Below are 15,842 nucleotides of genomic sequence, written 5' to 3'. Positions count from 1 at the left end.
ATTGATACTCAAAAGTAATTTCTTTTTAAACAACATTCACCTTTAGTGTCTGGTTAGAAAAATATATCAAGTTGTCTTAACATTCTGCTTTGTTAAATTCAGTAATAGATTACTGGATATCAGATTGGCAAATGAGTAACGCCATAAGAGGTAGATAAAAAATAGCCTCAATATTCAGGTGAGGCCTCTGCACACTTTCTGTCGCATGCCTCAATTGTCTGACCCTAAGTGGCAGAATTTCGTAATTGAAAGAGTCCCCGTAGATAAAACTGGCAATCCTTCACATTATAACCAAAATTATAGTTTATATGATTACTTGTAGGAGGAATATTGTGGAAGACATTTGTATATTGAAGATATAGGTTTGATGTGTTACTATTGTTTTATGTATTCACCTAAAGACTTTATAAGTTAATCCTTGAGCTTCTTTAAGCTTCTTCTTTGCTATCTATTCACTTGGTTATCTATCATGTTTTAATTTCACTAACTAAATGGTGGAAAACATTTACTATTTACACTCCTGGGCGATAGCACAACTGAGTAAAACATAGTACTGTATTTCGTTATTTGGGACATCTATATATACTCTGGCAATTCCGCTTAAAATTGAATCTGATTGCAGGCTGATGATACCAGGAAGGTGCTGTAGATACAGGGCATTCTTCACTGTTGCTAGGGGTTCCAGACAGCTGGTTGAGGAAGAGAGACTTGCTAGGTTCATATTTCTTTGTTTGATGCTCAAGTACATATTGCCTTTGAATCCAAAAAAAGAACTTTTGCCTTTGGCAAAACATTTGGCATAGTTGGCAGGATTTAGAGGCAGTGCCCTTGTGGGGAGAGAAATCTGCCTAGCAATATACTGGCCAGAGTAACATCCCTGATTGATTAAGCACTGGCCTCTGCGCGCCAGTGGCTCTAGTTTTAAATCAGCTGACCCCACCTATGTTATGGAAATTTGCTTGATACAGGAACAGAGGCAATCTGAATTCATGGAAACTCAGATAAAGACAAGAGTGAAACTATATATCCATGCACATGGTGATGGAGAAGAACATACACAAGGGTACAAGTAACATTGACTTTGAAACTCACTCCCTTTTGGGGCAGATGCATTTTCTCATATGCCTCAGTGTAATGCGGCAATTGATTTACTACAAGGATGTGAATTTCACTCATATAAGGATGCGAATTTCAGGCTCCAGTGGGTTGATATGACTTTGGCATTGGAGCAATAGAGAAGACAAAGTGGATGCCTTTAGCAGTCCCTCCACCTGATCAACTGGTGAATATAAAACAATATTGGTTATTAGGTAGGCATTCTTATTTTATTTTCTTATTAGTGGGGATTCTTCATTCTTTAATATCCCCTTTCAATTCATTGATATGACCCCTTAAGAAACTGGATGGGTCATGAAGAATGGGAGTGAATTATCATCAGCCGAGAGAGTGTAACTTGCCCAAGATCACCCAGTGGATTTCCATGGCTGAGTGAAGATTCAGACTCTGGTCTCCAGAGTCAGTGTTCAACACTGAAGCAATTACATCTATTTAGTTTATTGCACCCTTTCTATTTATAAATAAGCAATTATCCCCCCCCCCTGATTTCAGTAACAAAATCCATTGTGGTGCTTTTTTTTTTAAGGTATGTTACTTTCTTGTACCATAAAAAGAAAGAAGGGATGGGGAGAAAAATGTGCCATAGCTTTGCAACCAACTGTTATTTATTTTTTCATTAACTTTCATTGATATAAACCCATTCTTCTGTTGGAGTTCCAAGTGATATTAAGTTTGAAAACAATATAGAAAGTTTTGTGTCTCCCTCTTCCTGTTGCATTTGCCTACAAATCCTCTTTAACATTCTTTCCTTCCATTTGGGAGAGCTTCATAATTCTTAATTCAGAACCTAGCATAAACATATCTTTTTATTTGATCAACAAAGAATTTTATAACACCTCCAAAAATACTTACAATCATAACCTTTTGTGAACTCTGGTATACTTTTCGGTTTATTTCAGTTATGTGTATTCAGAGATAATTATAGTAAGCTATCCTTTTCCATCCTGATGTACTCTCAAATGTATTAGATTATCATTTCTAATTCTGCCATTGTGTAAGACCGCTCTGGGTCCCCCTGGGGGAGAAGAGCGGTATATAAATTAAATAAATAAATAAATTTCCATCATTCCAAAGCCAGAACAGCCAATGAAGTGTGGGTGGAAGCCTAACACATCTGGACTTCAGGTTGCGGAAGGGTGTAGTTAAGTATTGATATAGCTAATTCAAAAATATTCATGGGGAAAGGAAAGTTTTGAATAGTGGTGAAATCATGCAAGTGCTGCTGTGGAATGCTGTTCATATCATAGAGGACAGCAAGTGGGATGCTATATTTTCAGCTTAAGAATCTATATGCCTTTTGAATATCTTGCCAGTGTAAATGCAAAACTCCTTTTGTTAGACATTTTCCTTTGACATTAGTGCTAGTTCTATGGCTATCACGACTAGATCATCAATTTATATCTGATCAGTTATGCTTATATGCACCTCTGCATGTTTAATTAAATGTGTTCTGTTTTGAGTCATTTATATAAATGCCTGCTTTGAAAAAATATGTCTCCTCTAAAAACAGTCTTTGGAATCTCATTTCTTTCAACATTTTCTTTTTATTTGCTGTTGCTTTCTTGTCATTTGAAAAGCAGCAACAAAACTAAGGCACATAAATGGAATTGGTGATTGCTCTCTTAAGGGAATGCTTTAATACCTTAAAGGGTATTCCTGCTTCCTAAAGTAAACCTAGCCTAAAATACCCTAGAACAGGCATCCTCAAACTGCGGCCCTCCAGCTCTTTGGGCTTCCAACTCCCAGAATTCCTGACCATCGAACAAGCTGGTTAGAGCTTGTGAGAGTTGGAGGCCCAAACACCTGAAGGGCTGCAGTTTGAGGATGCCTGTACTAGAGACACCATACCTTTTCTGTTATTAAAAGCTAAACAGGCTCAGCCCTGGTTAGTACTTTGATGGAAGACCACCAGCAAATCCCAGCGGTAAACCACCTTTCAGTATTCCTTGCCTAAGAAATCCCTATGAAATTAATGTCAGCCAGCAATGTGAAAACATACACATGCAAGAGTACGTTTACATTTAGTATATCCACTATTTTTTTTAAAAAAGGAAATCAAAGTGTTTCGTTTTCTCTGGTATTTCCTAGTCAGAAAATTATCACTTGGGATATGACTTAAATGTAGTCACTTTTTCTGGAAAATTTGAGGTTTTTCCAAACCTGGCGAGTCAGAAAAATCAAAATTTTGGAAGTTTTTCAGATTTGAAAGATGTCACTTTTTCTGGAAAATTTGAGGTTCTCCCAAAACCAGCGGGTCAGAAAAATCTGAATTTTGGAAGTTTTTTCAGATTTGGAAGATGTCACTTTTTCTGGAAAATTTGAGGTTTTTCCAAATCCGGTGAGTCAGAAAAATCCAAATTTTGGACGTTTTTCAGATTTGGAAGACGTTTAATATTATTTTCTTGTGTATGTTGAACAAATAGTGGTTCAACATACACAAACTTTGTTTCATGCATAAAATTATTAAAAATATTAAAAGTGTATATGTAACTTAAATGAAGTTTGTATTTAGACTTGGGTCCCATTTCTAAGATATTTCATTATGTATTTGCATGCAACCACAGGTATTCAGAAATCCAGGGAAAAATCAGAAATCCAAAACACTAACACCAATAATTTAGGTCCCTCTGCAAATGTCTATATTTCCTTAACATTCCTTTAATAAAGGTTGCGTTTCTGAAGAATATGATCTGAGTGTCACTGTTCTTCCTGTTTTTTCCCTTATATAAATATCAATCTTCCTTCCTTATTTAAACAGCCAATAACTTTTATTTCTATTTTGAACTAAACTGTTTTTCAAAGTAAGAATGTTTAAATATTCTTTTAATTCCTTGTTTCAAATGAGTTTCTTGCAAAAACACAATTATCATGTCGCAAAGTTTTAACAGTTCCATACCCTCTATCTTTTGTATGATGAGCCTAAGCCATTAACATTTAAAGAGTCTAATTCTTACTGTGCTGTTGCACTAAAACTGCTTTAAATATCTTCAGCTTTAACATGTTCCAACTTTCTATCAGCTTGGGAGATGCTGGATTACCTTCCTGTTTGAGCAAAGAACCCCACAGAATCAATCAATGTCCACTCTATTGCTTTCAAGAAATGATGATGATTTATTAATTGGTTTTAGGCCTCTCTCCACCCAGGCACTATCTTGATTTCCCCACAACAAAGTCTATACTTAAAGTTTGAAAGTAACTGGTTGTTCTTGAAGTTGCTTGTTGTGGATGATTCTGGAGAGGAAGGACAGACGAAAGTTTCCCTTGCTCACTTTCTCTGGTAGAGGGGCCTCTGAGGTGCCCAATGCGCAAGGTGGTCAGGTCAGAGGTAGAGAGAGCAAGTTCCTTCCCTTTGAGGCCTGGCACCTCACTGAAGACGCTGGAAATTCCACAAACTATCACCGACCAGAGATAGGCTAGTATAGCCGGATGAGTTCCCAAATTAGTTAGCTAGTTAGTTATTGGCATGAAATGGCTTATCCATGCCTGGATCTCACTGGGATCAACTACAGACACTTCTTGCTTCCAATATTCCCTGGTGCTAATAATCCTAAAGATGGCTCTCTTTTCCCGGGCACAAAGGGGTGGGCATACTTATTAATCCAAACCAGGAAGGGCCTCCTTAAGCTTCACCTTAAGTGACTATTCTCAAACTGCGGGTGGGCAGCTTAACAAGAGGAGCTGGGACTTCTATAGTTTCATTACACTTACCTTTTTTTAGCTATATTACATCACCAAAATTGAGGTGCGCATTAGATTTGATGGAGAATTAGGATCGCATATGTAAACCCACATGCATGAAAAGGCCCGGAGGGACCTGGAGCCCCAGAGCCTGGGTGGGGAGGCAGGAGCTAATAGGCTGTTCCTAGTGGTGGCCTCGGGGCTCCATGGCACCTGAAGGAGAAGAAAGAGCACCCGGTTGTTCCTGCCTCTTAACCGCAGTGGGGCTGCAGGGCTTTCAAGTTTCTCTGACCAAAGGAGCAATAAGCATTGCCCCTGCCACCTCCCTCTAGACCAGTAGTTCTCAACCAGGGGTCCCCAGATGTTTTTGGCCTTCAACTCCCAGAAATCCTAACAGCTGGTAAACTGGCTGGGATTTCTGGGAGTTGTATGCCAAAAACATCTGGGGACCCCAGGTTGAGAACCACTGCTCTAGATCGGGGCTCAACCATGCATCCTCCTTCTCAGGCAGGCCTCGGGATCTCTTGCCCACCCATCCTTAAGGCTCAGTCCCTTGTAACGAGGCCTCCATAACCTCCCCTTTAGTTTTGAAGGGCTTGTGAATAAGGTCAGTTGGTTACTGTGTGAAGCTGGTAACTTCAAATCCTTTCCGACTGCAAATCCTTTTTTTTGTAATGTGCATGTTTGTGCATGTTTGATGCCCCATTATACTTGAGTAAACACTAATAAAATATTTTCCACAATTTTAATGTAAGTTATATTTATGAAAAAGATTGTGTTGAATTTGCTAAACCTAGTTGTGGTAACATTGGATAGAATAGCAGAAAAGGTTTCATTCCAACTGACTGCCAGTTTTCCATTCTTCCCCCCCTTTTTTTTCATTCCTTGCCCTCCCTCTCCCTTCCTTACCCTCCCTTCACCTAAACATGGCAATAAAGGCACCAGTGCTGTCAAAGTGAATTACAGGGAGTGAAGTAGCTTGGTCACTGATAGGTGATATACATAGGAAGGGAAGGGAGAAGGAAGGAAGAAAGGAGAGAAAGAGGAAAGGAAGGGGGAAGGAAGAAAAGGGTGAGAAGGAAAGATGGAAGGAAGAGACTATGTGAGGAGAAAAAGAAAGAAAAAGAAAATAGGGAAGAGAAAGGAATGGAATAAAAGAGGAGAAAGGAAGGAAGAGAAAGGAAAGGAAAGCAAGGGAAGAGGGAAGGGAGGAAAAAGGTGACATCATAGACAACCACTTCATCTAGCAACAGTGAATCCTTCACCTAGCCACAGCCAATCTATTTTGTTCTTTTCCTCAACTCCGGGCCTGAAAGAGGTGACATGTTTTTATTCGACCCCCTTAATTATTTTACATTGGATAATGAAGGCTATATGTGCCAAATTTGGACCAAATCCATTATGCTATGTAAGAGCATTTGTGGTACAAATGTACAAACCAACATACATACATATTGACACACACACACACATAGCTTGATTTCTGTGTTGTTATATACTATTTTATGCTTTTAATGTATTGTGTTTTAATTGGTATGACTCCTTATGTTATATTATGTTTATTTAGTTTAATCCTTGGTTAATTTCGATTAAGTTCAGTAAGTCAATGTAGTTCATTTTAATTCATGTTTATGTCTTGATTGCTGTTTGTCTGTTTTAGGCATTGAATGTTTGCTATTTTTGATATTCTTTCGAAACAGCCCCGAGTTCCTTCAGGGAGAGAGGGCGGATTATAAATAAAGTGCTATTATTATTATTATTATTATTATTATTATTATTATTATTATTATTGATATATTGTGAAAATTTAATAAAAATCAAAAAGAATTTTATTTTTTTAATTGGTGACATACATACGTAGTTCAACAGCAGGGTGTAATGAAGTCTGCTTTCTGAAAACAAATGCTGTTAACAAAGATATCAGAAACAAATAAATCTTGGTCTATGAAAATGAACACATATATTAAATACTTATGTCATTGCTTATTTAGTGGATGAAGTTTGGAGCTGCTTCTGGATTAGTACAATTTACTCAGCGTTCCACTCGAAGATCATTTGGACGACAGAAGAGATTCAGCATTACTCGTTCGCTTGATAATCTTGAGGTAATTTTGCAACACTAAACTTTTATTATTTTCTGTGAAAACATGTGAATGAGCAATGATAACCTTATTGATTTTGATGCTTAATCTGTTGAGCCTTGTGAAAATAGAAGTTTTCTTGACCGAAAACAAACATAAACATATTATTTAATTGGATGCATATGAGCTATTGTTAGACATACCTGGTGTTTGTTCTGGTACTAAACATGTCTACCTTTTGATTTTGTGTTACAAAATTTACCTTGACATCTTTTGAGATATGATAGTAATCTGCAAGGCAGAAAGCCTTACCTTTCTTTTAAAATGTTCAGTTCTGCACGTTACTAAGACACATAAAGATAGGCATATGACGTATGTGATTTGCTCCTCGAAAATCATTTCCCCAATCCTGTTTAGATTTTAGCATGCCTTTTTTTCAAAAACAAGAAATAACTATCTGTGAAGGTAGAGTTAGGTTTACATAGAAAATCACTCCAGTTTCTTAGGCTAGGGTTTACTATGGGATATGTGTAAAATGGGGGCTTTGGTTTGCATTGGGAGCCCCATGCAACCTGTGAGCTTTTCTTTGCTTACTTTCTAAAATAGGTAGATTTTGTAAGGTGAAGTGTTCCATTACAGTCTTCACAGGTGACTGTTGGCCAGCATATATTATTTGCAATCTATGATTTTCAAAGAAGGAAAGAACAGGCGGTTTCTTGGGCAACATATATGAGCAATTGTTATTACTCATAGTTTGATGGATCCCAGAGACAGGGTTTTAGACATTTTTAAAGTGTGTGTTGGCATTTGACTCCTATATGACATAGGAGAGGTACTATATAGCTCAGTGAGTAAAATAAGTGGGTGTGGTGTTGAAATTTATGAGAATCCTGTTCTACCAGGAAAAAGAATCTTGTAAAGATATTCAAAGGAGCAAGGAACAGACAAGTAGGATAGAGCAAAGAATATAATAGGCTTGCATATGATTCTAATCTTGAAGGAACATGCAGCTACATGCTGAGAAACAGAGAAAATAGCAACAGGCTGTTTACAATGCTGTCTCAAAATAAGGATTTTGAAAGCCATTTGACAATCCTATACGCATTTCACATTGAATCCATAGACTGCTAATGTGCTATCTCTGTAGATGGTTCATTGTTATGCAGATGGACACATTAGCATTTTAAAACTCTGGGTAGCAGTTGCAGTTCTTTTCTGAGTTGATACAGAAACTAGTTTTTAATCTGGGTGAATCACCAAAGAGACACTTCAGCTTTCATTCTGCTGGACAGAAGATGAGAATATGTGTCTGTGTCGGTTATTTGTTAGAAAAATTTAGTTAAAATGGGACATGAATTCCATAGGATTTACACATGGATAAAAAAGGCAACATCAGTCACGTAAGTATACCCTGTTTTTCTAAGCAAGTATAACAATTAAGAAAGAGGTTTGAAGGGCAGCAGTGTTTACTTATGAAAAAATCTAAACTACTGAAATAAAGAAATCGGAATTTTCTCTGGTAGAAATTCCTCAGTTTATTAAGTGACACTCATATTTTAGTTATTGAGTTAGTTGGCAACAAATTGCTTTCCCATACAAATTTATATTATACTGAATTTTAATATATTTGTATTTTAATATTTTAATATTTTATAAGATTGATTTTAGTGAGTGTTTCATATTTTCCTATGTGTTTTACTTATGTTTATTTCCTATTGTTTTAGCTAACACCTCCCTTTCTGACTCAAACCAAATCTAAGGCTTCAACATTTGTTTGCTTTTATTTTTTGAAATGAATGTAATAAAGAACGAATGCAGATTTAAAGCCAATTAAAATATCTTAATAATAGATACACTGATTTTTATCCTGCTAAAAGAAAAAAAACCCATTTAGAATTGTATTTATTTTCATTGATTAGCAGTCAAGTTTATTAGAAAGCCTGCGTTTTATCAAAAGTGACTTTTACTTACTGCATAATATTTAGTGAACGAAATCATACTTACTTCTGTGTGAACATTCTGCTTCACCTTTTACAGCCATATATTCAGAACATTTTCACTCTGTTCTGTCACCTTAACACTCAAAAGTGTTGCTGTTCAATGTTTCTTAGTTCTTTCTTTGAAACTTAAAGACTAATTTTATTACATCACTTTGTAGCTTTAAGAAAATTGTTATTGACAATATGGTTTGATTACTGAGAATTTAATTGATATACACTGTCATTAGTTAACAGCTAGATGTGTGAATTTGTAAACAGCCTGTCTACGTTTCGCAATATATTAAGCAAAAATCTTTGAAACGGGGTTGTCTGTATTCTTCAGACACTAGAATTAAGATTGTCCTTCCCTTTCGTCTATAGTTTTCCTTGTTACATGAGATGGATCGTGAGAGATTATTATTGGAATTCCAGGACTTTTAAAGCCTTTATTCTATTCACAGCAAAAGTGCCGATCTTGGGATGCTGAGTGTGAAAAAGTAAATTGCAAGCAGAAAAAATAGGTCTAGAATCCTCATCAAGAGGAACATTTAAAGAAATATGTTACTGAGCAGCAATAGCCTGATCCCTTCTAAACTGATCTAAGAAAAGGATGGTGAGGGACACATGTTGCAGCACGTCCTCCCCCGTCAAAGAACAGACAGGAAGGGAGCAGAGAGGGTTCAGACTGGGCCAGAACTTTTTCTTTTACCACAACTTAATCAATCCCGACTAAACCAGGTAAAAATATCTGCCCAAAACAGTATTGGGAAAGTTGGCTGATAGAGGAAAACAATGCAAGCACAAAAGAAAACTATCCCATTACTGTACTAGTGAACAAGAGAAAGCAGAAACAACTGCAGAAACCCTTGAAACCTGTATTATGCTCCTTCAGAGACCAGAGGTGCTTGCCATTAAGGGTCCTAACCTAGGGTTGGGGGTGTATCAACCAGGTCTGAATGGGGCTACATACTACCGTAAAGACTGTGTTTGCCATTTGGGAGTGCTCCTGGATCTGTCCGTTTGGAAGCAGACTTCTATAATGTATTGGGTATTGTACCATGTTCAGAAAGTCCAGTTAAAAACATGGCAGTCAGATTGGTCGTGGGAACACCCCATGGTAACAAAAACGGCACCAGAGAGTTTCATAGGCCCTGCCCATTTCCACTGGCAGAAGCAGCAATTCAGCAGTTATACAATGCTCAATTTTGACCTTACTGTTATATTCATATGCATATGATAAATCAAAGTATGTTTCATGTTTCCATCATCATTCTTTCTTGCCAGTGATCTGGTATTAGATGGGATGCACTGGCACCATAAATTACGGTGCTTTTCCAAACTGTCACAGCTACAGTTTTCTTTATTAGAACAGGCCCATGGTTGTAACATTGTATTTCTGTCCTGACCTGGTTTATGCCTAAAAAAATGTCCTGCTAGAACAGCCAAGTGCTTTGTGTAGTGTAATCTTGCTAACTGTAGTCTGCTGATTACATGAAACAATAGAATTCTGTTCCTGAAGGTAGACAGCTGTTGATCCAAGAATTGCACATTAAGTTGTGTGTAGAGATGTAAAGAATATTCACAGTTATAGTCCGTGTTATACCTCATCCAAAATGGTTCAACCATTGTAAATTATGGAACTTTTTTTGGTAAAATTTGCAACTGTTTAAAAGAAAACACTTTTTACATTAAAACCCATTATTTTCTGGACAAATGTTGTTCTTAGTAAAAAAAAAATCACTAAGAAAATCCTAAAAAGGAAAAATGCATGGAAGCTCTGATAATCACTCCTCAGTGCATCTAAGATTGAAGCCAGCAAAGATTGACATCTCTGCCTGTGTGTTTCCCAGCAATGGATACTTCTTTTCTGCTCTTGGGCAAGCCTTCTCCACTATATCCCGTCCCAGCACTGCCATTTCTCAAAGGCTCAGCATCTGATGCCAGCTGGGGTGAAGGGATATCAGGATGTCTTTGTGAGTCATAATTGCGCAGCTGCTATGCTGGGAGGGGAAGGGAATCAGAGAAGGTTCAAATACAGAAGAGGAAAATGGGTAGGAAGAGAAAGGGGGAGGAAAAATCAGTATCTCAGCATGTCTAAGCTAAAAGCAGCTGAGTTAAATATTCCTCTTGAAGTGGTGGTGGGATGAAGAGGGATAGGCAGAGACAAGCTGAAATACAGATAGTGGAAAGTTAGAAGGAGGAATACTATGTACGTATTCTGCTACAAGAAGGAATATACAGCCAAGTAAAGAAACATTCATTTGATTTCCTGCTATTGGGCCAAACTATACTTAATTCTTTGTGGAATATTTTTAAAGTATTGTATTTATTTAATTCTACATAGATTCTAGGTCAATTACCCTTTTACTTTTGGGTAATTATGACAAAGTCACTGCTTCATTTTTTAAATAAATAATTTCTCTCCTCACTAGCAGCTTATACCCATTTCTCAATACCTGATTCAGTACCTTAATCTTTTGCTAATTGCAGGGTTGTGGAAGCATTTCCTTTACAGACCTCTATTGTGGCAGACCTCTATTGGAAGTGTTTGGATCTTCTCACCTGGGCTTGGATACCTGGCTTGGTGTTTAACTTACTTTTACTTCTTGATCACTTGTGAGGTCCTCTGCATTAGCAGCCCCTTGAGGCTCAGATATGCAGGGAGTGCTAGTAGGATGCAAGACACCAACACGATTTTAGTTCTCTCCACATTTTTGTTGCTGGTGGTTTTCTTCCACTGTAAACAAATCTGAATAAACACCTTGGTTTGGATTATGCTTGGAATTTGATCTTTGAAATTAGTTTTTAGGTACTAATGATGGAATTATACACAGACTAACAGGGAAAACAGTTCCTGATCGCATCTCCCCCTATGAACCGGTACGGGCCTTGAGATCTGCCGGGGAGGCCCTCTTTTCGCTCCCACTGCCATCCTAAGCACGTCTGGTGGGGACAAGGGAGCGAGCCTTCTCGGTAGTGGCCTCCCGGCTCTGGAACACTCTCCCTAAAGAGATCAGGCAGCCCCCCACTTTACCCACTTTCTGTAAGGAATTAAAAACCTGGTGGTTTTGGCAGGTTTTTGAATAAGATTAGTTTCATCAGTCAAATCAGACTACTCTGGTACACTGCCTACCTCTTGGCCCTAAGATATGTTGTATAGTTACCTATCCCTAAAAACGGACCGTGTCAACCTTGCCTTGAGTAATGATGCCTGCCCCCTCAATTGAAGGTTCTGACAGTGATTGCTTATTTTAACTGAATTGTCTTTGTCTTGTTTTAACAATGTGTTTATTTCGCTGTGTTAAGTTATTGTATATTGTTTCGCACTGATGTTGGAAACCGCTCTGAGTCCCTTCGGGGAGATAGAGCGGTATATAAATAAAGATTTATTATTATTATTATTATTATTATTATTATTATTATTATTATTATTATTATTATTATTATACCAGCAAGGGCTTTACTATGGTGAAATAGACCACATAAAATGATTTTGTGTCATCAGATCAAACATCTCAAGCCCTAGAGCAACATTTTGGCTTCCCTGTGCCACATTGGAAGAAGAGGGCTAGTTCTAGACTCCACATAAAATACACTAACATTAACTATAACAAATGTGCAAAAAAAATTCTACATAATTTTTGTGATATCTGCCACCAGAAATAAGCAAAAAAATCCTCACATAAGAATCTTAATTATGGGCCACCCTATTCAAAGGGTCTTTTAAAATTGCCTAGTAGGCCTTCTGGCTGAACTGTTTGCAATTATAATGCAAATGATGGATAATACCCTGATATTTGTAGACATAACATACTCTGATTATTCCATTCCATTCCATTGCCATCTATAAAAGTTCGCTCTTGAGAACTGGGCAATTGAGGTACATTTTTTCAATGTTTTAAATTGTTTGCAGGTTGCATGAGCCTGCTTTAGAGTGTCTTTTGATAGAGTATGTTAGGTTAAGCCTGCTGTGTCCATTGGGGTATGGCTATTTGTTTGGGAAGAGACTGCTTGCCTATGTGGACATCACTGTTTAATGTTCTAAGGTGTTTTGGCGAGCTTTGTGTCTGTTTGATTAAGGCTAATTTTTATGTGATCTGAGTGGATGTGTGATTGTAGTCTCATTGCTGTGTTCTATGGAGTGTACCACCAAATCATTGGCCTGAACACATGGTCTCAGGAGAATAAGGCATCTGCTCAGAGAAAATGAATCAGTTGTTTGGGAGAAGTATTTATTTATTTTATTTCTAATCTGCATTTCTCAGCCCGAGGAGGACTCAAGAGTGGCTTCCAATTTTGTAATAGACATTAGATCTCTATATAGCTGCAGCCCCAGTCTCTAGAGCTCAGCCGACAGAAAAAAACTAGGCATTTGAGGGGGGATTTAGTGAGGAAATTTTGAGAGGATGGCCTGGAGTTCTGTTTCTGGTGACTGAATGCTACTGAATATGGATGGTGAGAGAAATGCTGAAGTCAACTGGAACAATATTACGTTTGTGTTCTTGCCAAAGGAGGTGGTAGCTATACCTGTAGTAAGTGCAAGTTGGTATCCCTGTTGGAAGACAAGTTCCAGCAGTTTGAGACCTATGTATCTACTCTTCAGCATATTAGGGAACATGAGCAGACTGTCCTGGATGATACCTCTGAGGAAACAGCTACCAAATGTAGGACGTAGATATTTGGAGGAATGTGACATATAAATGTAGAAAGACCAGAGATCATTCTGTTTGGAGCTAAAGAATTAATTCAAAGCTCTCTATCTTATCAGTGATGATGGGATACAGAACCAAAAGCAATAGTGCCAGTCCTCAGAGAATGTGCAGGTGACTTGAATAATTTCAGTGTGTGGAATGCCCCTTGCCAGTTGCTAGAGGAGACATGTGATGGTATTAGGGGATTCCCTGCTGAGGGGAATAGAAGTAGTGGTTTGCAGGCTTGATGGACTATTGTTGATTGTGTATTCCTGAATGGTAAAACTTGAACTGGATGGTGGTTCTATGAGAGCAATTAATCTCTAGTTTCTACCCAGTGTGATTCTATGTCAATCTCAGATGAAAGTTGACTGTAGAGTTGTGCTGGAAGACCTAGAAATTTCCCAAAAAACACATATTACTGAAATCATATCCGCAAAAGTTATACGTGCAAATGTGGCAGACTGTATAAACAAGTTACCATAACAGAGAATCCAGTCATTGACAGAAAAAAACTAGAAACTGATCAGGTGTACTTGATCCTTCTGGGTCTTGCTTGATGGTCGGTAGCTAGTCCTGCAAGACTATGTCAATGTTACGTGTGTACCAATAAACCCAATTCATAATTTGCTAAAAAGACTAATGAAATATAATCTTGACAGATAGATGAGTACAACAGGAGGAGTGTTAGACCAGCTCAGAGCATCTGATATCTGAGTACTTCTATCAGCAGTATGCATCTATCTATCTATATACAGTAAAACCCCGCTCATTCGAGCCCTGCTCGTTCGAGCCTCCGTGCAATCCGAGCAGGTGAACGGGGAGGGCCGCAAAGGCTTTTGCGGCCCTCCCCGTTCACCTGCTCGCTGGCGTGTTGCTAGGTAGATAGCAAGCTACCTAGCAACATGCACGGGGCGCTCGCCCCTTGGGAGGTGGCCCCTGCATGTTGCTAGGTAGATAGTAAGCTACCTAGCAACACGCAGAGGTCACCTCCCAAGGGGCGAGCGCCCCATGTGTGTTGCTAGGTAGCTTGCTTTCTACCTAGCAACACGCACGTCCGACTCCTTCGCCACGCTGGGCACCAGTGTTGCCGGGACCGGCGTGACGAAGGAGCCGAGGCACGGGCGGGCAGGTGGGTGAACGGGGAGGGCTTTTGCGGCCCTCCCCCTTCACCCACTCAATGGAGGTCTCCCCTCTGTTGGAAGGCAGCATGCATTCGGAGGGGCTGCAAACTCCTCCGGATTCATGCTGCTTCCCAACCGAGAGGTCTCCCCTCCGCTGGAAGGCAGCATGGATCCGGAGGGGTGCAAACTCCTCCGGATTCATGCTGCCTCCCAACCGAGAGGTCTCCCCTCCGCTGGAAGGCAGCATAATAATAATAATAATTATTATTATTGTGTTGCGGTCAACCTTGAAAATGAATACAATCTGGCTCCAAGTATTCAAAAACACTAAAATCAGAATATATAAAAATTAATGTGGTATAATAAAACAGAACAATACAATCTCTAAAATCAGAACACTAAATAAAGAACAACACTCTGAAAACAGGGGAATTCCACACAGGAAACAATCAGGGCCAGCTAACACCTCCCAACAAAGTATTCCCATCATCAAAGTCTGGCAAATCCTCTGTTTTGTCTGGGCCACAGAGAGTAGAAGCACATAAAATATCGCAAACAACACCACTCTGAAAACAAGGGAATTCCAGACAGGAAACAATCAGTGCCAGCTAACACCTCCCAACAAAAAATTCACTCAGAGAGGAAACAGCCAGGCTTTAAAGCTGCAAGGCCATTACATCCTAATCATTTTTCCTAATTGCAACATTCATACTTGCCTCCAACAGACAAAAAAAAATCAGAAATATTGTATATTCACAACCTTTAGGAAATAATATCCCCTGATGGTGCAGCGTGTTAAAGCGCTGAGCTGCTGAACCTCTGGACCGAAAGGCCATAGGTTTGAATTGGGGGAGCGGAGAGAGCCCCCACTGTTAGCCCCAGCTTCTGCCAACCCAGAAGTTCAAAAACATGCAAATGTGAGTGCATCAATAGGTACTGCTCCGGTGGGAAGGTAACGCCGCTCCATGCAGTCATCCCACATGACCTTGGAGGAGTCTACGGACAACGCCGGCTCTTTGGCTTAGAAATGGAGATGAGCACCAACCCCCTGAGTCAGACATGACTGGACTTAATGTCAGGGGAAAACGTTTACCCTTTACCTTAACTACCACCAATTCCTCAATACTTTATTTCCCATACCACCATACTTCGCCACAGCAACGCGTGGCTGGG

General features: G+C 38.9%; 1 protein-coding gene across 5 annotated transcripts in view; it reads left to right on the top strand.

Moving 5' to 3' along the window:
• rgs12 (regulator of G protein signaling 12) overlaps positions 1–15,842 on the top strand; it is a 102,987-nt gene that overhangs the window by 17,517 nt on the left and 69,628 nt on the right. For 3 of the 5 annotated variants that reach the window (XM_062982052.1, XM_062982056.1, XM_062982055.1), the window contains one exon: positions 6,786–6,899. The exons of 1 other annotated variant lie outside the window; for it this stretch is intronic. In XM_062982052.1, the coding sequence (XP_062838122.1) occupies positions 6,786–6,899 (114 nt within the window). Of the gene's footprint in view, positions 1–6,785; positions 6,900–7,042; positions 8,276–15,842 lie in introns of those variants that run through there. One more of the 5 variants, XM_016995581.2, reaches the window with a different exon arrangement.

Source organism: Anolis carolinensis, chromosome 5 (genome assembly GCF_035594765.1).
Source record: "Anolis carolinensis isolate JA03-04 chromosome 5, rAnoCar3.1.pri, whole genome shotgun sequence".
NCBI classification, from domain to species: Eukaryota; Metazoa; Chordata; class Lepidosauria; order Squamata; family Dactyloidae; genus Anolis; species Anolis carolinensis.
The sequence above is the reverse complement of the archived record's forward strand: the minus strand, read 5'-3'. Positions and strand labels throughout refer to the sequence as shown.